Genomic DNA, 23,625 nt, shown 5'->3' with positions numbered 1-23,625 from the left:
ATGATTGAGTAACAACTTACCATAAGACCACTCCCATCCAGCCTCATATCTAAATATGATGCGTGCACAGGGTTCACATTAGTCCCTCAGCACACACCAACTCAGCTGCATTACTCTATCTCCTCTGGATGTCTTTAAACAAGATAGATACGATGACTTTGGCATCGTGCGAGCTGCATTTATCATTGTTAATTTCAAATGAAATCATCCTCAAGCTTCCCTGAAGCATGGAAAGGATGACACAACAATGTTTTTCTCCACTATGTTCCTGTTTGTTGTGTGTGCTAAGAAAAGCTGTGATTCTGGTGATTGTTTTTCACAGAGAAGAATGAGCAAATCCATATTTTTACATCACATTTTATTTAACAACATAGCTTTTGCTCTTCAGAGTACAATCAATACAAGATACATATGACAAAATATATATTTAAATAGAAACTGAAAAAAAAAACATTAAGGCATCTCAGTCTTGACAACATGAATGATTAGATTAGTGTTGCAGGTTTTGTACAGGGCTTGAAGGCACTACGACATAATGAGAGCTGAAACCACACAAAAGGGATTTCTTAAAGCATAGCTGGGTAACTTTCTGCACTTACAGAGTGATGACAACATGTAAGTTTTTCAGTGGTGTGAATCAACAGTTTACAGTGTTTCAGCATTGAGCCAGAGCAGACACATGGAGCCATAAGAGGCAGAACAGGTAGTGAAAGATCTCTCTCTCTGCCAAATGTCTGGTGGCATTGTATTAACACTTTAATAATCCCCTGTGTTGAGCATGAACCCGCTACAGGGCAAAATACTGCAATTATCTTTTATAACGCAAGCCAGCCCGGTGCCAGTGTGACTTCTAGACTGGGACCGACATTAGAGGGGCTTGCAGCAACTCTGGAGAATAACGGCAACAGAGAACGGTCAAGTTGCCAAGGTGTGTTACCAAAGCAATCATTTCCTCTGTGTGTTCTTGAGTTTAAGGGTCTCTGTTATTGGTTCTGTGACCTAAAGCTTGCTGGGATGGCATCACAGAAACACATAAACAGCTCAGTCACATCCACCAAACCCCAAGAAGGAAAAGCAAAGACTTTCTCATTCTTTCCCCTTCTTTCCCTCCATTTCACACTTACATCTACATGCAGGCATAAACAAAGCTCGTGGCACACACGCACATGCACTCATCAACATTCGCACATACACAACAACAACAATTTAAAAAAAAATCTTTATATATACATGTTTAAGCCTGCAGTGACACAGAGTTTAACACTCTCTCAACTCGCTGGGTGATTACCTCTTTTTAAACTTTTGAACTGTTCCTATAGTTCTCTAGAAATTTTCACTTATGAGGCAAACTATAGAAATTTGCATCCCTGACTCCTAATATTCATCAATAGAATCTCTGAAGTACAAACAGTAGATTACTGTTGCATACAAAGCTGCTACCCCTGGATATTTTTTATGTGCTTAAGTGTTGATTTCTCAGATAATAATAATAATAGATGCATCAACAGGTTACTTAAAGCATTTTTCATTTGAACAAAGGCATAAATGAACAATAGGTAGAGCTGAATTCAAATATTCCAGTTAGGGTGTCTACCAGCCCTCTTCTCATGAGTGCCATCACACTGTTTCCAGTTGTTTGGGATATTGCAAAGAACAATTTATAAAGATTAACTATAAGGAGTAAAAAAACAGGGACATCTTTAAAGTTTAGGGCATCCTATTAAGAGCTGGACACCCAATACTGATAATATAGCACAGATTTGGTATGATTTGAGCAACCATATAAGAACTACTTTTGCTGGTGTTTGACTGAATCAGGCTATGCTATTTGCATAATTGAGAGTGAGAATGTAGAGTATGCTGATACAGGCATTTGCTATGTTTGCTGAAACCAGACTTATGGGGGCTGCTGGGATCTCTAAAGCTCAGAAAGGGTAAGCCCCCACTATGATGGTGAGCCGCAGCACTGAGCTGGCGCGGTAGTTCATGGTCAGATGGTGAGTGATCATCTCCAGATCTACCACGTACTCCTTGGGCCCTGATAAGGGCTTGGTAAGCACCAACATGGCACTCACATTACTGGAACGCTACAAAAAAAGAGAAGAGGAGGATGGTTACTGCAGTTTATTCTACAGAACATTCGTGTGACATTGAAAGAAGAAAAATGAGCTACAGTAATATTAATTGAAAAAAAGCTTCAGAAAAGAGTTACCTAAATTACAAAAATGATTGATTAATTACAAGGCCTATAATTAATTCAATATATTTTATTCACATTACGCCACTGTTTACAATACAATATGAATATGTTTTAGCTTAAGTCACATAATCAATTAGTAGTGAAACCAATCCAATCAAATTGGTGTGGAAACTGATAGTGACAATTTTCTTGAATTGGATATCGGGTTGCGGCCACTGATCTATTCATTAACCCAAACAGAACAGCTGTGCTGCCAAAAGGCAAATTTTGTCTGATTACATGGAAACATAAATATTTAAGTTTACAGCTACAAAAAAACTCTACCCAGTTAGACAAAATATTGACACAAAAGCTGTATAAATATATGCTTAAAATGCGAACTGATGTAATTTTTTTCTATGTAAAAGATTATTAAAGCTGTAAATGCATGGGTGAATGCTGCTTTGAAAGCCTGTTGTCCAGTGACATATTTTATTGTTGAGAGACAGAAACACAGCCCCCCATTTGTTGCGTGTTCTGTGGAAACATTTAGAGCAGCAACACTATGGAGGAGATAACACAGTGCAGTGGCAATAGTGCAGTCACATGATGAAAATTGCATTTTGTTCACAGGGATATGTCCTCCTCCCATATTCAACAGTAGGCCCAGGTCAAACTATTTCACACAGAGCTCTGTGCAATGTACTGTGTGATTGATTGGAAGCATTCAATTAGTTCACTTTGACTACCTGTTTTTTGTTTGTTTGTTTGTTTGTTTCTGAAGGCATTTATCAAAAGTGGTGAGAAATTACGTACAGTTGCGCAATTCTTCACAAAATAACAGCAAAAATTGTCAAATGGCTAAAAATTGCTAGATGAAAATTGTAAAGTTGTCCACAGAGGAGGCTGTCTACAGAAAAGTGTGGCGCTCTCTTTGTGGCCATCCTTTGTCTATATGCTAAAGGCCTGATGTCTGTTAAAGTGGGAGTGACGTCCCCAGGTGGACTGCACCATATGGGAAAGGTGTGTGCAGATACAAACATCCACGGGAACATCCATGGTGCATCAACTGTTTGGCTTTGGGTGAAGCATGGAAGAGCCTTTAGACATGGAATAATTTCATGTGAAATGGATGCTGATGCTCATTAGTGTAAAAGGTTATAGGGAAATAGTAAAAAATTACATTCACGCCTGGAAGTTGTTCATGTAACAAATATTAATCATTTTCAAACTCACCCGAAGGAAAAACTCTCCTCCATCATTCCCAGCTTTAATTCGGAAGCTGTTGTGTGTGTTGGTGTACACAGTAGTGGCCTGAATCTGGAAAATGTCTGCTGGCACAGATCGCTCTGCCTGGATGCTCATGTATTTGTAGACTATTGACGGAGGGAGACCCTGGCACTCAGACGGAGCTCGACAGATACAGCGACTGCAAATTCAAAAAAATTAGGTGAAAACATTTTGAAGCCAGCTGACAAGATACACATGACACAGGAGAACAACAAAAAAAAACTGCTCACTGACTTTTCAGAGGTCAGGGTGTAAAGAGGCTCGCAGGGGTTTCTAGGGTAACAGCGAAAACCTCCATAATAGTTCCAGCACATTTCATCATCTTGGCAGTCATGGGTCCCCATCTCACACTCATTAATGTCTGGTGAAGGTAACAGAAAGAAAATTGCCCCAAAGTCAAAAGCAGCAGGACTTCCATGCACTCTTTATGCACTCAATGAAACAGATGTTGAAGCTCAATAAACATTCAGGGTCTGTAACTTGTAATTTGCAGGTGGTAACTGCAGGAAAACCTCCATGTCTGTAGTTGAGGAGAAGCCCCTGATGTAATCCTGCACAGGGCAGTAACTCAAGCTCTCTCAGTGAAGCAGCGTGAAAGCAGAAACATTAAATGTTCTAACCAAGCCGCTATTTCTGGCACAGCAATCTGAATTCAACACCTGGACAGCCGTCAGACCCAACCGGGTGGATTCATGGTTAAAGGCTGCACCTGATGAAAGGAAAAAACTAACAGCTCTCCCTTTGAGAGAGCGCCACAGCTTCAAATAAGTACACCTTAACAAACCATGATCATGCATGTGAAGTTGATTGATCTGATGCTGAGGGCAACAAAAAGTGCAGGTGCTCCCTAGCTTTTGCATTACTTCCATGACAGTTCTGCCTGAGAAGTGGAACACCAAATGTTATTTGTGATAAAACTTGTGATCGTCAAAAGCTTTGGGAGCAGGAAGGAAGAATAAAAACTTACTTATGAACATTATTTTGTGTAAAAAGATAGGTTAGGACAGAGAAGTAAATAAATGAGGGGAAATGATTTATGGACCCCTTTACCTTGACACAACCTATTTCCCTGGAGCTGATATCCTGGCGGACACTCGCATGAGTAACTTCCAGGGGTGTTAACACACTGGTACTGGCACATGTAGGTAGACAAGCTGCATTCATCAATGTCTATTCAAAATATAAACACACAAACACAGATAAAGGCTATAGTATGTGTTGAAAAACTGTTTATTTTATTTTTGTATGTAAATGCTGAATATAAGTGTGGTTTTCTGTATTTGTCCACCTTCGCAGGAGATCTGGTCTGGAGCCAACTCGAAGCCGTGATCGCACTGACACAGGAAGGAGCCAATCAAGTTGAAGCAATTATGCTGACACGAAGACTCAATTTCGCATTCATTCACATCTGAAACAAAAGCAGCAATTTTTTCTTTTACACACATTGATTTAATATGTTTTTTTCTGCTGAATTCCCTTTGACCTGGTACTGTCGGTGATTATAAATAGGATTTTTGCTCTTTGTCTTCATTTTTGCAGAATATACAGCAGATCAATTGTCTTAGTTCAGAAACACATTAAATTATGTTGGTTATTTGGCATTTGAATATATTACAAAGACCTGTTTTGTCTCTGTAAGCTTGCTGGCTACACTCAGTTTCATTTAAAGAGGTTAATTCTTTACTTAATAAGCAATCAATTAAGTATGGAGAAAGCAGTGTGAAGGAATGAAAAGAAAAATATACAAGTAATGTCAAAATTTGATGACATTCCCCCTCAACATTTTTTACTGATATTTATTTTGTGTGAATAGTAAATTAATGTTTTTTGTGAAACATCTTTTTAGAAAGTCTGCTTGTTTTTGCTGTGGCGCCATTTTGCATAGTGCATGTGTATTGGGATGAAAGGTGTAGAACTCATGATAACTCGAAACTTCAAAATGTGTTAGTTTTTGTTGTGATGTCACTGTTTCATTCCAACCCCCACGCCCCCAAATCCAGTTTGCTTAATGGAAAATTTGTTTGCAAATTAAAGTTTGATGCTCTTCATACAGTCTATCACTGCCCCCATGTGGTCAAATTATTCTTAGATGATTGTATCAGAAATTAGGTCAATCTTTTATCAGTTGCCAGGGGCAGGTGAATCAGTGGAGACGGCATTTGCAAAGGGTAGCACAGGATTAAGTAAAGTCAGTCTGTCATTGCGGTGACATTTGAGTTGCGTAAATTAAATATGAGTGGCATATAAGTGGGCTTTATGTGATGTCCCAGAGTTTCCTATATCAATTTGCTTGTTTTAATTGCATTTGTTAATTTGAATATCTGCAACCTAAGAAAACAGAGAGAATAAGAAAATGTGCTAATATTTATTAAACTGACACTCTTTGCTGCTTGTTAAGTTGTTCTAATTCAGCTTACTTTTACTTCTGTTGTGTTTATATTTTTTGTGTTTACTTTTCAGTGACATTTGTTCAGTTCAGAAATTTTTGCTATTTTTGTAAAAAAAAAACACAACAAATCTTCAATAGGAAATTTGACAAAATTCTATGCCTTTTTTGTTAAGTATTGAGTGCTAACTGATGTAGGTAGGTGGAAGGTAGTGCTGGTTACTGGGATGCCATTAAATAAATGAAAAGGACATAAGTCAAACCTTAAACGATCACAAACAGCATAAAATATTAGTACTTAAATAGCACAAACCAGAGATGCGCAAAGACTAGAGATGCAGTGAGAAGTGACCAGAAAAAGCTAAATTTCAGCTTGAGCAGCCCTTATTGCAAAAATCTGATCTTTTTCAAATCAGTAAATGCACCATATCTAAGTGCAGTAAATGCTTACAGTAGCATCTTTCACTGTGGATGCTGTTACTGAGAGAAGAAATTTCAAAGCTAGCTGTTACTAGCATTAGTGAGGCGTTTTAAGAAATAGCACAAAAGAGAAAGCACAGGGAAAATATTTCTGTGTGTTTTCTGCAACAAATTGACACATCTGCTGTTCATTTACACTAGAAGTGAGTGAGAGGAAGAGTTGGCCTTTCAGCAGATAACAGGAAGGTGTAACCTATTACAGTGAATCTTATATTTTATAACGTTAAACCTCTGCTGCGAGTCTTTTACAGTTAAGGCAAAGATCAACATTCTCCACTCCAAATTATTTTGTCTTTGTTCTAAAATAATTGAAGGAAAAGCAGGAATTCTAATTGTAGTATCTCTTATCATAACACTTATTTTCTTAATGACTTACCAGTACATGAATAATTGTTGTGGGCTAATTTGTAACCAGGATTGCATTCACAGTAGTATGAGCCCAGAGTATTCACACATCCGTGCATGCAGTAGTGGCTCATGGCACACTCGTCTCTGTCTGCATTTGCAAGAATGTCATGAAGGCACAGGCAGAAAGAAAAAAAAAGTTACTGCCAAGTTTGTTCGTTTTTTAAGTGTTATTATCGCAAGATAAAGTGAGAGGGAAGGGTTATTTTTTTGTGTCTGTGGCTCACCGACACAGCTGTCCCCATTCCTATAGTAGCCGGGAGGACACTGGCACGTGAAGGAGCCTCTGGTGTTGTAGCAGGTCTGTTCAGGCCCACAACTGTGTATGCCTGTTGCACATTCATCTATGTCTGCAGTAAACACACAGAGAGACTCTCAGAGAAAGCTGAACAAAGTTAAAATGGCTGCATGCAAGAAAAACATGGAAAATCTACAAAGGAGAGCAACATGCCTGAACTGCAAGCACGCGATAATGCATTAACTGCTTTAAATCCGTGATCACTAACACCATCAAATGAAACACAAATGGGAATGCACACACATGCTCACCTGTGGAGCAGGAGATTAAATAAAGAGAGTGTTTGTTCATCAGCTTTGGTTGAAGGGGAAAACACAGATCATATCCTCTACCATTAAGGCAGTTTCTTGATGGGGGAGGTCTGTATGTATAGCTGGGAAAAACATGGTTCTATAATTCATTTACTGGCAATAATTTATTGCAAGGCTCCACAGAGTCATATTTAATAAATTGAACTATTATTTCTTTAGAGTCAATTTATTTCAGAAACTTAAGTCCCTAGGCAAAACACATTTATAGATTTTTGTAAACACCAATATGTTTTCGCAGCTTTAGTTCTGTTAGTTGTGCTGATGAGCACAAGACTTAACATTAACATGTTACCTGAGACCAACATAAAAATATTGTTAAAACAGAAATACGGGCTTCATGACAAGAATGTCTGATTAAAGGTTGTTATTTTTCAAAGGTAATTTTAATGTGTCTCATTGGAACCCATATGCTAGTTAATTGAATATGACTTCACTCATAATGTATTTGTACCTTTAAATTTTCCAATTTTTTAAATTTAAATGCATTTCATTGGGATTTTATCTGATAGACGAATCCAAGGTAGTGTTCAATGGACAGAAAATGATTCCGGGCTATCCAATTTTTTTTAATTTTTTTTTACAAATAAAATCCAAAAATAATTTCATTCAGGCCTGTTTAATCTGATACCCCTACATAAAATAATAATAAAAAAACTACTTTCAAAAGTGACATAATTAGTAAATACAAATCCTGTTGTTAATTTATCCTCAGCATAAATACAGTTGTATTGTGGAGTCTGATGTTTGTCATGAAAACAAAAGAGCACACCAGTCAGGTCAGGTCAGGTCAGGTCAGGGACTGCAAACCTACCAAGACATTGCCATTCCCCTAAACCAGGGGTCTTCAGCTCCAGTCGTCAAGGTCCAGTGTCCTTTAGCTTTCAGACGCATCCTTGGACTAACAGTTCTGAATGAACTGGCTGAATCACCTCCTCAGTAAGCAGAAAAGTTCTCCAGAGTCCTGATAATGACACTAGATCTTGAGGACTGAAATTGAAGACCCCTGACATAAGCTGACAGTGGGTAAGACAAGCATAAAAAAGAAACGCAGTAAAGATAATCATGGGAACTGCAGGGGCTGCAGAGATCCACATCTCAAGTAGGAAAGCTGGTCAGAGTTGATGGAAAGATGTTTGTAGGTAAATACCAAACTCAATGGGGCTGAACACCAGTGAATACCACAGCCTGTTAGATTTTTTTTGTTTTGTTTTGGAAAAGGTATTAGATGTAATATATAGTTTTCTTCCAACTTCATAATTATGCACAACATTGTGTTGGTCTATCACATAAAATCCCAATAACATGCATTGAAGTTTGTGAATGTAGCATGACAAAAAGGGAGAACCTCAAGGTTAATTAATACGTTTGGAAATAAATATGACAAGTTATATTTCCAACATAGGACATAGCCGTGAAATTTCTAACATTGTTCCTGTAAATAAATTTTCTCATTTGGTCTGTGCAGATCCAGAGCTTTTTCAAAACAGCTTTCTCAGCATAACCCACACACATAAATATGTCAGTAGTGTATACTGTCATCCGTGAAGCCCACCAGCACTCCTCTTGGGTGGTCTGATGCAACCCATCATATCCAGACAGCTACTGGGCATCAGTTTAACAGCATGACAGATACTTATCCTCAGTACCACACACACACAGCAAGAGAAAAACTACTATTATTGCATGGTAACCTAATAACAATTGGTACAAATGTGATTTTAAAAATAAACTAGAGTTGAACTTTGTTTAAAAGACACGGAAATGCCAAACCCAAGCTTGTCAAAATGAGAGAACGAAACCAAGTTGCTGCTCCGCTAAAAACCTTGAACCCATATATGTTCATAAAGCTGTAAAGTTTCACATCCAAGTTCTTCAAGTCCACCGATTATTCAGTCGCTCAACCTTCACTCTGTCAATGGAATACTTTGCTACAAAAGAACAGAGGGAGAGAAAAAGAAAGGGAAGAAGCCTGAAATGCCCTCGACTCCATGAGGGCACAGTGATGGCATGAATCTGCACCTCAGAGGACAAAAGCAAAGCTTGTCTGAAGGTGCTCCACTAAGACAACAGGTGCAAACTGCACAAAGAGAGGAATGCACCCACAGGGCTTGTTGCTCACTGGACCGTTAAGTAAAGAAAGAAGATAAAAGAAGTTTTGTTCTGGAAAATCTGTGCCCTGATGTGGCATAAAATGCTTCTTGAGCAGTGCATCCATAGGCGGCACCAAGCAGAAATAAGTAAACAATTTACTGTCCTGACATCAACTCCATATCTATCAATGGACGTGAAGCATCTATAAATTATTGTTTCTTTATTATGTGAACTGGATGCATTCTTAAACCAGACAGAGACAGATTAAACAGGTGAAACAGAAAGCAGATGCAGACACAAGGTTTCTAACCACCTATTAAAGGAGTCAATAGCCACATAAACTACGAACCAGCAGAACAATGGGATCTTTCTGTTGTTGTTGTGTGAATACTGAAGATAAACACAATGTCTGAATGGGTCTAGATTGCTTGGACAAGATGTAACAATCAGAATCCTTGATCATATCCTTGTGAGTCATAAACCAGCCCAGTTCCTGGAGGTATGCAGTGATTCATGCAGACTGGAAATGCCCTGCCCTCCAGCATTAAAGTAAATTTAAACAAACAGAAGTTTGATGCTTAATGACTACATTTTCTCGATCTAAAGCCAATGTAGCCTCAGCAAAACAGGCAGCAAACCCTGAAGCTAATGAAATGCTGTGGTTTTAGTGACACAATTGGCAAACTTCATCTGTTTCTCAGACGTGTTATTTTAGAGATGATTTCAGATGCTGGAGTGCATAACAACACCTGTGTTTGTGAGGTTGTGCTTAAGCATGGCATGTTAAAGCTATATCTGTGTATACATAGCTAAATCCCTTCCAACAAGATTATTCTTTAACTGTAATCATTCTTATTGAACCCAGTAGCGCTAAAGGATTATGTGAAATCAGAATTTTTTGATAATCTCAAGGGATTTAAATGAATTGTAAAGACAACTCGTAAAATCTTAGGTGGCACGCTTAATTCTGGCATCAAGGTGTGGCGGGCGGTGTAAAGGCCATTGGTCTTATATCGAAAAAGTGGTCGAAAAAGTTCGACATAAATGATTTTTTGATAGGTAATTGTAGCCAGCTGTAGATTTGTGGATCTGCTATAAGCAAGACAAATTGTAGGTCCATTAGTGAATTCCAAAAGATCCTAAATGGTTAATGTTTTCTCATGTGTAACAATGACTTCATTGTGATATGAAAGCAAACGTTTGGCCACGTACAAAATAAAAACCAGAAAGTGCATCTAGGAACGGTAGGCCTGTCAAAATAACAAATTTTTCTGGACGATAAATTGTCCCAGAAGTTATTGTGATAAAAAATAAAATTGGTGTTTTGAAGTTACCATTTTCAAGTAATATGATGGTAATGGCATCATTTAAAAAATAATATATTCTTAGGGATCAATAAAGTTTAAATTGTGATATTTAACACTGGAAAACATTTTAAATATCCAAAATAACTAAAATGCATCAGGGCTCTGTTATGACTTAGACAAAAAATAAAACATAAAAAAATAGGCCAATGCCATAGTTTATTTCTGATAGTGTTTACTGTACTCGTCTTCGAGTGAAAAATTTTTGGATAAGCTGTGTGGTATGTTCACAATAAACGTCCAGGAAGACTAAAAAAGAGAGAAAAAAAACATAAATACTAAATCATTGCAGCTTGAAAGTTCATCCACTAGAGTATAAATTCAGACCAACTCCCTGCAGTGCAGAGCCTACAGGAAGTCAAAAAACAAAAATAAACAACCACACAATTACTTCTAACTCAAATAAATGCATATCACCGCATACAAAATAAATAGAATATTCATAATACTAAAACAAAAAAGAAAGCTGTGACCAAAAATACAGTATTCAATTTAATAGAAAAGACTCAATATATACAACGTCCTAATGATGACATCACGTGACTCCCTCGTGGTGCGCTTTGATCTGGAAATAACTTTCTTTGAATATCTGAAAATGTTTTACACTGAAAATTTCAAGCTAGAATGGATATATCAACTGACGCAGGAACACTGTGTGTGCACCCACGACGAACCGCGCCAGTTTGAGCTGAAACCAAAAAGTAAGTTATGTCTGATGCACACATGTACTGTATGTGTGCATGTATGTTTATGTCGGCACGGATTTTACTGTGGGACTACGACACAGTTCGTGACAGCTCCTCCTTCACACAAAACAACAGAAACAACAAATAAAATTAATTGTGAAATATCTGTAAACAGATTTGTCCTTGGAGAAAAGGGGCTAGTTGAGACCAATGCACCAGACTGAAGATTTTTGTCATCCAGTTTTTGGTAGAAAGAGAGATAGAAAAAATAAAAACAATAAATCATGCAAATAGAAATTATTTAGTTTGTTTTAATTTATCATGCAATTAAGTGATTTATTGCTAATTGCAACAGGCTTATTTTTGATATATCCTATTATATATAAAGGTCTTTATCTGGTCATGCTAAATCTGTCTGAGGAGATTTGAAGGTGGATGCTTTCAGTTAGATTTTTTGTGTGTTTTGTTTGTTTTTTAATCACTGTGCATACAAGGTTGTGGGAGGCAGAGCAGCTACAGAGGGTGGGCATTGACCTCTACTGAGGTCCTTTTGATGGTGCCCCTGAGACGGAGTCCTTAAACGAACAGAATCCTGCTGGATCTGGATCCCGTGCAAGAAAATGCAATTCAAAGAAACAAATGTGGCAAACTGTATGTGGCTTAAATATAAAGACGGCAGTTCTAAGGAAATTCTGTGCGTGGAAAAGTGAGAGTCATCTTCTCACTCCCTCAAAAGTAAGCCTGGAGAACTTTAAATAAAGACATATGTGCTGAATGAAGTCCAAGGGTTCATTTTCAAGAATATCTTGTGGTGACTGCTACTTTGTCACTAAACCTCTAAGAAGCTGCCAATACAAAGTTACACAAAAGTTCGTGTGTGGGACTGGGTGGGGTGGGTCCACACTGTATCGTTCCCAGCTCCCATAAAACCTTGACCGCTTGCCACATGCTTTACAGTTAATACAGTTTACACGAGAAAACAGATTTTACTGCAACAAGCCATCAGGAGTGATGATGTGTTGCGTGTGGGGAAAAATGACTCCTTTCACTGAGGTCAGATATTTATTTATTTTTTTTCTTTTCTTCTATTTTTTTTTTTTTGGTGCAATTTATTCAGCATCGCTTACAAGTTCCTTCCAAGTGCGAGCCTGCTGAAACATCACAGGGAAAGATAAGCCTGTCCAGCAGAAGATGTGAAAGGAAAGAATGAGGAGAAAGGGTGGAGGCTGCCTTCCTTTTTCTCTTCTTTTCAAACGAAAAAGGGTTTTTTAAGATTTGAAGCAAGATTTACGGCTGTGTGTGCTTATGTGATGTCAGGGTTAAAACCTCCTTGCTTTTCAGGGAGATTAATTCTAAATGCCTCGCGGGAGCAGGGGGAGTAACGGGAATGGCGGCAGCTCAAAGAATGCGAGTGTGTGTAGGGGTGTGCGTACATCTGAGGTCCTGTTTGAGGTGCTCAACAAATGGCCTTTCTGCAGAGCTGTGAATGTTTTATAGAGTGGGCTGGTTCAGAGTAAAGAGCTGCTGTAAAAAAAAGAAAAGAAGAGAACAAGTATCTGAAATGAGTACTAGACATCCTTTGGCCTAAATGCTGAATAGATTGTTGTCTTAGTGACATTATATAACTTGCTGTAATTATCACTTGAGAGCATTTAGTCCTGTTTTCACTGAACCACCGCAATGGAAAGCAGGAGCTGTTCCAGGGAACAGTTGGAGGCATCCTGCTGCTGTTGGACACAGGCTCCGTTTCCCCTCTGGATTATTGGATAATTCAATCTTTGGGAAAGCAGGGGGCAAAATGTGTAGCGTTAATAACCCATAAAATTTTACAACATTTAATTTATCAGCACGTCCAACACCATCCTGTGAATGGCTGGTGTTGCTCAATCTCGAGCAGTTTAACGCAGTCAGTCTCTGCACTGGGCAACTTCCTGTAAATTTGTTTATAATTATCTCTGTAATGTAGTGCAAGCGAGTTCAAACAAAATGACGTGGGGGATGGGGGTGAATCAAATAAATTTGGTCTTATACTATGCCAAAAAAAGGGCATGAAGCATTTCCTTATTCACAACATTCCCCTGTCATCAGGCACCAATCAAGAGCAGCAAAAGTTGTAGTTACGGTGCCCTTTCAAAGGTGTTCACATCCCTTGAACTTACAACCACACGCTTTAATGTATTTTATTTGGATTTGAATTTTTATTTGGATTTTTCAGACTTGAGACGAGGAAGGAAAATTCTAGATTTATAAACATTATTGCCATAAAAAAAGTTGAAATTGTGGGTATTTCTCTTCCAGATTTGCACATAGGCACTGATTCAAACAGTTCAGTATCAGTCAGATTAGATGTTGAAGCTCAAGTCTTGCTACAGACTGCAGATTAAATTAGGTCTGGCCTTTAACTAGGCCAATGTAGCACATTAATATGCTATAATGTAAACCGCTTCTCTTGTAGATCCCTGGCTGTATGTTCTGGCCTAATGGAGGGCTAAGTGTTATGCAGCTTCTAAGAAACCTTAGGCCTTCACAGAAAGTTTAAAGGTGTGAACATTTTTGCAGAGCACTGAAATGTAACACTTTGAAACAAAATACTGGTCTTAAAAATCTTTGCAATGTATGTGCTTCAGCTTTGATTGATACCCATCTACCTTTCTGCACAGTCAATATTCACAGAAAGAAATCTTGAATCTCAGTTCAGTCATTTTGTCACCCTAACAATAGTTTTCTCAGGTCGCAAAAGTTATTGTCATTGAAAGAAAAGAAAGATAGAAATGAATAAACAGATTAGACTGATTATAGAAAAGGAAGAATCAGCGTGCAAAGCATGCACTCTCGGATCTCATGCAAGTGTCACCCAACAGAGCGAAAAATGGTGATTTATAGCAGCTCTGTTACAAATCACCATTCCCTTCCATCATGAGGTAAACGGAAAGATCAACACATGCGAGCACATCAGAGGAGGAAGCAGCTGGCTGTTGGACAGGCACCGACCTCGGGGAGGATAACAACATCAACATTAAGCACTCGCACCGAGGAGGCACGGCAAAGCTGCTCCCACTTCAGTTCTCCCTGCCTTCAGTAATGTGATTGTAGCAAGGAGCCAGTGGCACACCGCACGCATTAACTGCGCAATGCATGGCAGCCCTTCACCGACCAACAGGAGGGACGCCTGCATGATGGTTTGATTATGTTAACCGAAAAGAAAGGCGCTATAGTCCTCTGTCTGGCAGCAAGACAACCCTGATGAAGTACTGTCAATAAGGCATAAAAAGAGGATTGTTGGGAGTATGTCTCCAGAAATGTCTCAATAGATTGTAAAATTCCTTCTGTTTTACTCTTTGATATACAGTTGCAAAAGTATTGATATTTCCTGATTTTTTTACACATTTACCCCATTTTAGCCATTATCTTCAATATACTTTCATATGATTTCATGTAATAGACCATCACAAACTAGATCACACCGATAAAGATCTGAACATCCACCCAAACTAACAGTGTGAGTCAAACTGGTATTAATCAGAGTGAAAGATCTATGTCTAACAAGGAGAATCTGTTGACTAATAAAAAAGTTCAACAAGAATAACTAATGTTTCTGAAACTCTGAGCTAATCTTTTACAAATAAAACAGAAAAGAAAAACATATAATTTTCTTATTAGTATGTCAGACCATAACATTAATAGCTACAAATCTGACAGGAAAGGGGGAAAGACATGCGGCAAATATCATCGGGTTCGGGAGTCAAACACTCGACTCAAGGCCTCCAGACATGGGTGGCGCTATCCCCCACACCACCACGGCACGCCCCCAGGCTGGTAATTATTGACAATAAGTAAACTATCTGGCTATTTTCTTGATAATCCAGTGGTGTACTGACTTCTTAATTGTGATCTAAATTACTGGTTTTATTAATAATTCCCCTAAATAGTTATTGACAGTTATTCATTGCCAAAAATAGACTCCTAGATTGTGGCACAGCGTTGGTGTACCTATAAACTCTATACGTTAGTGCAAATGTTAGGAACTCTCGCACATTTAGAAAAATATCAGATTAAGTACTTCCATCATTTGTAAACGACATATTGTTTAATTACTTTCTGCAAAAAAAATGGCAGTTATGCTATACCGAGCAACAGTCACAGATAATTTACAAAGATGGTTGCTGCATGAAAAGGTGATTATTAGCTGATTAATTTACAGATCTCTAGTTGGCCTAAATTCTGCTTGCTTCCTGATATAATAAGTTAAAGCTTATTGTGTGCAAGAATAGGAATAATTAATAATGAATTGTACATGTTACTGAGGAAATTAAGGGTTTTAGAATAAATGCAGCAAATGTGCAATTATAGGAAGTCAATAGCCAACCAGCCAGCCGTCGCCGCAGAGCCTCTACTAATGAAAGGCAACGTGGCTGTTGCAGTTAAAGCCGCAGCGCAACAGGTGCAATGAGGTGGACAAAACAAATCCCAGGGTACCATAACGACTGTCTGTACATACATGCATACAGATCCAAGACAGACAAAATCATCCGTCTGACGGCCAAAGGAAGACTGAGGCTTAAACAATAATTCTAAGGTTTTACTGGGACAAAGGAGTGCCTTATCATTTAACCAACAATGAACTATGTGAGCCAGTTTTATTTCATTCTAACTTAGTGGAGCAATAACGTATCTTATTTCATACCAGCACCAGGGTTTCCAGGATTATGTTTTGTGTGTTTGAAAGGTTTCCTCCCTCTGCAATAATGTTTTCTTAATAGCTGCTCCCTATCTTGGTGAACGTTTTGAATAAACAAACACAATCAGATTAAAATCTGAAGGAATTTCCAGGAAAAAACTATAATGACTTTATTCACATGGATCACATGGAAAGACTCCCAAAACGGCTTTGTCTTTGTAGAAACGTCAGGATGACACAGCAACAAGCAGGACTGTTAGGAATTAACTGTAAAGGTCATATCGTTCCTGCTGGCAGTTTCTTCTCAACTTTTGCAGCCACTGCTTGTTCTGCTTTCTGCATTCCTGCTTCTCACAGATCGATCTGATCCTTATCTGTACAAAGGTGGTGAGGCATTCCTACCATCACAAAAGATGGGAAAAAACTGAGAAAAAAAAAACACCACTGACATTCCAGAGATATTCCTCCCAAGTGAATTGCATCTCTGTGGAAAAATAAATTTTATTGCCTGTGCTTGGCCTTATTTGGAAAAGTACACAAGTTCTCCATCACACAGGTTTACAGGTCTTAGCTGGACATACTTGGGAGATATTTCCAACCACTTCCAGGTGAGAAGCTCCCAGATGTAACTCAAAGCAGCCAGGCATGTAGGTGAGAACACGGCCGCATGACCTCAAGAAACCAGACAGCCAAACAAGAGTGACATGTTCCTTCATGCCCAACACTGCAGCGCATGAGCATCTAATTTAGACATGAAAAAGTAAACAGGCAGCAGAGGGGGTAGGTAAAGTCAGGACTTATGAGGAAAACAACATAAACCACAAAGTGTAAAGCATGACATGTTTAATTTTCCATATCATTAAAAATACGGCTAAATCATGCGACTCAAAAATCACTTTTTTTGAAAAAGTATTTCTTTAGATTTCTCCAGTCCAGTCATCATTTAAGTAGTTTTACTGCAAACAGTAAAAAGAACATTAAAAATCACCGCCAGAAAGAGCTGAATAGGTGTGTGATGAGATCTATGGACATGATATTTTAGGGTATTATATTAACAACAAAAACAAATGTTAACTAATACTGGGTTTATTTTGACTGCATCATTTAATTAAATTTTAATTATGTTCTTTTGATCAAATGTGATTTAGTTTTCCGCATGCTTGGGCTTTTTGTTGCAATTTGATCTTCTGTGGTCACTGTAGGTTTAATCTGGTTTCAGTCGGCTTCATTGCAGAGCAAAAAAGTAAACATAAATTTCCTCAACTAAAATATAAAATCATGATAAAGTTTTAGTGCATCTTACACTTTTAGAGAAAATAATTTATTTGCACTTAAATCAGGAACGCAAGTTCTGTTTTGCATTACACAGAAACAGATTTACTTTAGTCGTTTGTAACAGCTATGGATTAAAACTCATTGGGTATTATCTGCACAACTAAAATTGTGCAAGAAAAAATATGTTGCACAAGTACTGATACGCCTTAAACTTTAACAGATTTCTGCAAGTTCACCAAAGTTGCAGTTGACCTCTTGGCTGCTTTTCTGTCCTTGCTCTCCATGCTCTGCTTGCAGATTTAGATGGATGGCCACGTCCAGGGAGGTTTGCAGTTGTTTGCAGTTGTGTTACTCTGTTTCCATTTTCAGATGATGTACTGTACTGCTCTGTCATGCATTTAAGGCATCTCATTTTATTTTATTGCATTATCATAACTGATTTACACTTTTCCATAACTTTATCTCTGACCCAGCTGAAGTGTTCATTGATCTTTCTGATGCTGTTTGTTCAATAATGACCTCTGAGGACTTCAGACAGCAGCTTGACTTATACTGAGAACAAACTACAAATGTGGACTGTTTAAGAATCAGGTGACTTTTGAAGGCAACTAGTTACACTGGATATGATTAAGGGTATTAGTGTTAACGCACAAAACAAGTCACACTTTTCACACTTTTATTGGTAAACAAAGATTGTAAAGATTGCATATTTTTTATCCCTTCCCCCAGCTATGCATGTGTTGGTCTATCACAAAGAAATCCTAATAAAACACATCAAAGTTTAGGTTTTGTTGTGGAAAGATGTGAAATAGTTGAGGCTGTATTAATATCTTTGCAAGACAATAGCAATCTGTCTGGATTAAATCTACCTGCAATATGTGCATTTTGTTTTTATATACTAATGAAACTCAATCATTTTAGTCATAGCTCAAACCATTCCTGGTTATATTCCGTTTTTGTCCAGAACAAACAGTTGAAGAAAAAACAATTTAGCTAATAAAGTTAGCAGGATCTTAAGTGCAGTTATTTCCATGATTAGATCCCTGTTTTATTTTTTTTTAGACTGTCGCTAGATTGCATGTATAAAAAAAATCTTATTTGAGTTGCACTATAATTTGAACTGCCTCCTTAGTAATTACTGAAAGTTTGTGATTACCACAAGTGCCTTTCACTTCCTCTAACATCTGATGGGTGACACAGCACATCTGATGGACAGCCTTCATTTCCAGGAGGATGTGATCTCACCTCTGTGCACAACAAACCACTTGTGAGCATCGACCGGCGCCAGTGTGCAGTGTGTGGAAGCAAGCGTCATTAAGCCGTCACACATACAGCAAAGCCTCTCGATGTCTCTGTGTGGCTAGAGGCTCCTGCCAGCTTCCTGCATGTGTCACTACAACAACACACACTCGAGCTCCTGTTCAAGCTCAGCCCAGACGGTTTTACAAACAGCTGCACACATGTGAGGGCAAATTGAAGCAGCAATCAAAAGAACATCAAGAAGCTGAGGAACGCTCTTTGTTTTGCGGTTTGTTTTACTTCTAATCAGCTTAAACAAAAGTGCGCTTTTGTTTGAGACTATATTTTTCTAACAATTTAGATTTTTTTTGGCAGAAAGGCAGCAGATTAGATTTAGCCAATTTTCTTTTTTAGAGTTTTTTTTATGACACTAGTGACCTTTACACAACAGCAGATGGACAGAAAGAAGTGCAGACAGAGAAGTGGACTACGTGCAGCAAATTGTCCAGAGCCAGAAATCAAGCCGAAGACAACTTAGTGGACGACTGTAGCCTCTGTATATGGTGCGCCTGCTCTAGCTCTGAACCATGTGGCGCCCCGATTTAGCTGATCTTTCACCAGCTACCCACAAACCCGGGGCTTGAGCAACCTATGAAGCTGGTGCTCCTTGGCCGGTTGTCCATGGCACTTCTGTGGTTATGCACTTAGTGTCAGCCTTTCATCCTCCCCTTTGCCCTACCTGACTCTGCACTCTGGGTTTCCTCCGCTGAGTGGTGAGTTAGCAGGGAAGAAGCCTGATGTAAGCGCTATTTGATACACTGAGGTTTCCCTCTCCATTGAAGGTTAATGGGAATTCCTTTGCTTGCAAGATACGTAGCTGTGCGGAACAAGAACGAAAACAAAAAGATGATAATGCCATGTCCAAGAACAACTGGCTGATTGTGGTGAGTAGAAGGTAATGACAGAGAGACCAGAGACTGGTGTAAACAAAGATTATATCAGCCTCCAGCACAAATATAAGCCCACATAACAGTGAGAGACGCCATCCATTTCAAACTGCAGCCGTCTCAAAGCGCTAACGCTGACAGCAACAGTCCATCTTTGTTTAGCTGCAGTCGAGCAACAGTTCACCACTGAACGGGTCTCCGCCAGCTTGCTTATGTGGTTGCTTTAACTGATATGCTGCCATGTTTTACACTCCAGTAAAACCTAATTGGGTTCCAACTCAGAAAAACACATAAAGCAACTCACACGTATCGTCGCCCCAGGTGTAAAATCAAATTTGTTGCTTTCACTAGAGCCATGTGACCACAAACCCCTCCACACAGCCACTCAACCACACGCCTCTGCCTGCTGGTGAGAGGAACTTCTCACTCCCCACTTCGCCTTATATTGCATTTATGGTACTATACCTCACATATCTCAACAAAGGAGAGGGAAAGAGACTCCCTCTATTCAGATGCTAAAGCGGGTGTCAGTGTGTGAGTGTGCAAGTGAGACAAAGAATGAATCTTTCAACCACTCCCTATTTCAGAGGATCAAAGAGACTTGCTCAAACACAAGATCACACCCACGCCGTCTCTCTGTGCATCTCAACCTCGTCGAGACCCTGCTTTAGATGCAAAGGCTTCACATGAGCATACTGCTTTCTTGCAATATTGCAAAATCATCTGCTTGATTTTTTTTTTTTTCATTTTTTTTTTTTCCACCCCCTGAAGCGATGTACTTCAACACTCAAAACAAGAGGAATTTTAGACAGAAGCTGAACCATGGCCAAAAACATCACGCTGCAAGCAAGCAAAGAGTTTAAAGAACATGACATCACAGGGAGAAGGAGTGAGAAGCTTGCAACACATCTGGCAGCTATGCATAGTTGAGCTGCTGATGGCTGTCAAACAGATGGATGAACGGTTCACCTTTCTAACTTGGTTTATGGAGGCTCTAAAGTAGTTAGAAAGTAATTGTCAAATACCTACAGTGACAGGGAGAAGAAACCTTTCAATGTCTGTCAGAACAGTTGGAAAAAAAATAACTGAGTACAACTTCTCAGCTCCCACTAAGAGGGACAATAATTAATCAAAGGACTTGATTTGATAATTGTCAGAAAGTGTGGCCACCTCTAAATCAGCAGAAGCAAACTGGATTATTATGCCAAGAATCAGCATTACCAGTAACCATCACACTCCACCGGACCTCGACGTCCTTTCCACTGGTGGTCGACCCATGGAGGAAAAAAAAAACAGATGCAAAATGGGGCTGCAGGGTTATTGGTGGGAAATATGTATTTCCTAAGCTATTACTGAAAATTAGACCTGGCTGATCTTGTAAAAAAATCGCAGTCAAGATTGTTTTTGGTCGATACAAAAATCTCGATTTTTGAAAAGGTATTAGTAGACAAATTTGGGGAAACAATTTGTTTAGTGCAGTTGAAAAACAGTGAATTGCCTTAAAAGGTAAAATTCCTTTTTTGGAAACTACAAGAACTTTCAGTAAGACAATTATTTTTACCTTTTATGTGTACTTATGAATAGACCAAAAATGCTGAATTGAAATACGGTGATTTGTTTCAAAATTTCAAAGAAAAACTATTTTCTGTTTACTTCCCGCCCTCATTGTAAGGGGATCAGCCAGTGGCTTCTTTCCGCAGCGTGGGAGTGGGATGAAGTGGGCGGTCTAATCTCTACCTTCAATGGTCATTGGGCAAGAATCACGGTAGACTTTGGAAAGATCATCAGTCCATCACAGGGCAAGATATTTCATAAATAATCATGTAAAACAGATGATTACTTTTTGACAGGTAGACTTTGTCTTTTTTTTTTGAGTCTTTCTTGCACAAGTACCAGAAAAAACCTAAATCAAACAGAACAACAAATTTGAGTAATTACACTGTTCTAGTTTCAGTAACAATAATCTACCACTTATTGCATCTGGGTCACACTAATAATAATAATAATAATACTTGTGATAATGACAGTGATTCAATATACTGTGCAGCTGTAGATCAAAACTGTTTAAGTACAAAAAGGAGTAAAAAAAATGTCAGCATTCGCCAACATTTATAGTTCTTGGTAAAACTGAGGCATGGTGCATTCACTGACTGGAAAACATTTAGACCGATTCAGCTAAAAATCAGGCAATTTCTTGTTGCATCACAACTGCACATTTCAATGTAACGGACAAGGGAGAAATTTATGTAGGAGACAAGGAAACTAAAAAGTCATACAGAAAATGAGTACGTCAAGTTGTTCCTGGTAGTGGCTGTTTGAAGTATTGAATTATAATGTGTGCAACGTTGATAGTCATGAAATACTTTTGTAACTAAAGAAAACAGATTTGTGAGGATAAAACACTGGAAACTAGAAAAAAAATCACATTTTCTCATCTCATAGGTGGCTAGAGGTCTGAAGTGCAAACATGATTTTAAAGTACAATCCTTTTTAATAGAGTAGAAATCATTTTTAAATCATTAAGTGATATATTAAGTAATAACTTTTTTCTTTCTTTTATGTTGGGTATCTAGAAGTCAGTAATTGCCAATTCAAGAAAAAAAACAAATCTAATGTAGCAGTTGTTCTGCTAAGCATACCTCTGCAGATGTTCTGCTCATCAGCAGTGAAGCCACTAGAACAGCGAATGGTTTGGCTGGTTTGAGAGCCCCTGTGGCCCCCTGTATGCCGAGTGCGATGTCCCTGGTTTGGTGGGACAACAGGAACCTGGGGGACCTGCTCAGGCGACGGAGGCGGGTCCACCTCGTTTGTAACGTAGATGATGGCACTCTTGGGAAGGCAGAGGTACCCGCCAAAGTGGTTGACACACTGCATCCCTCCTTTGCACGCATCCTCCAGAAGTTCACACTCATCAATGTCTTAACAGGAAAAAAAAATAGGTAAAACAACCTATATGAAAAGCTGAACATATGAGACAACACTGTCATTTCTTACCTCTGCACTGCTCCCTTACTTTGTCATAGGTGTAGCCTTCTGTGCACTGTGAAGACATATATGAGGACTCAGGTTTACATTGAACAGCCTTATTTCTGCTCACCGTTAGAAAATTTAAAAAGAAAACGCAGACTGGCCACATCACTCACTGAGACTGTAACGGGCTCCTCGGTCTCCTGAGACAGAACCTGCGTGAAAACCGCACACAGACACACGCAGACCCCCAACATTTCGACCCAGTTTGTAAGAAGAGAGGCGCTGTAACAAAAGACACGGAGAGTAGGGGAACGAGTGAATCATTTTCTGCTCGACAAGCCTACAAGTTTTAATACCGGTTATTACATCACTTGATGGCATTGCCTAACGAGTCCCAACATCTCCCGCTGCTGGCTCGGTGTTTATGTTGGCACAGGTCCAGCTGAAATGTGCGACTTAAGCTCAGTCAAGTGTTTTTTTCTGCTGTTTTTCTCCAAAAGGGGATTAGAGCGTACACGCGTAAAGTGCGTGCGTAAAACTCGTCTTCAAGTGCCAATAAGTGCCAAGATCATGAACAAGCTCTGGAGCTCATGTTAGGTTGTGAAAAATGTGTCCTTCAATGATTAGGCAATAATCACTTATAACCTCAGATATTTTTTTTTCATTGCATGCTTCAAAATAAAAATAAAAATTTTCGAGACATTTCAAAGACAATTTCTCTAATTTCGCGTTTTCAGCAACCGTCACAGTATTGCATTAATCGTTAATAAACGAGAACGCTGTATGCATCGCGCTTTGACAACCTACCTGCGTTTACCTGCGGTTCTTCAACTCCCCAAGCGGTGCTGCAGAAACCGTCTTCAGGGTAAGTAGCTGCGAACCAGGACGTGTGGCTTGCCCAGCAGTCTGGCCGCTACTGTGTAAACTGAGCAGGGGATGTTAGATGCTTGAGGGAGAACAAGGTTGTGATGAACATGCTGTTTGAGTACAGTGAGACGTACTGGAGAGGGAGGAGAAGGGGGGCGG

At 38.9% G+C, this 23,625-nt stretch overlaps 1 protein-coding gene across 3 annotated transcripts; it reads right to left on the bottom strand.

The window, feature by feature from the left end:
• Positions 1-341: 341 nt before the first annotated feature.
• Positions 342-23,585, bottom strand: efemp1 (EGF containing fibulin extracellular matrix protein 1). Of its 3 annotated transcripts, none has more exons than XM_023327494.1 (11): positions 23,417-23,585; positions 22,773-22,881; positions 22,624-22,669; positions 22,269-22,547; positions 6,968-7,090; positions 6,712-6,831; positions 4,758-4,877; positions 4,520-4,639; positions 3,704-3,830; positions 3,416-3,608; positions 342-2,087 (listed from the first exon to the last, which is right to left on the bottom strand). In XM_023327494.1, exons 2-11 carry the CDS (start codon positions 22,851-22,853, stop codon positions 1,926-1,928), a joined length of 1,371 nt encoding a protein of 456 aa, XP_023183262.1. In that variant the 5' UTR covers positions 22,854-22,881; positions 23,417-23,585; the 3' UTR covers positions 342-1,925. The 3 variants fall into 3 exon arrangements, with proteins under 3 accessions (XP_023183262.1, XP_014325202.1, XP_023183263.1); XM_014469716.2 differs by having other exon boundaries at positions 23,407-23,584; XM_023327495.1 differs by lacking the exons at positions 6,712-6,831; positions 6,968-7,090 and having other exon boundaries at positions 23,407-23,584.
• Positions 23,586-23,625: the final 40 nt, after the last annotated feature.

This window comes from Xiphophorus maculatus, chromosome 22 (genome assembly GCF_002775205.1).
Source record: "Xiphophorus maculatus strain JP 163 A chromosome 22, X_maculatus-5.0-male, whole genome shotgun sequence".
NCBI lineage: Eukaryota > Metazoa > Chordata > Actinopteri > Cyprinodontiformes > Poeciliidae > Xiphophorus > Xiphophorus maculatus.
Note: the sequence above shows the minus strand (reverse complement) of the source record. Positions and strands in the feature narration are given on the sequence as shown.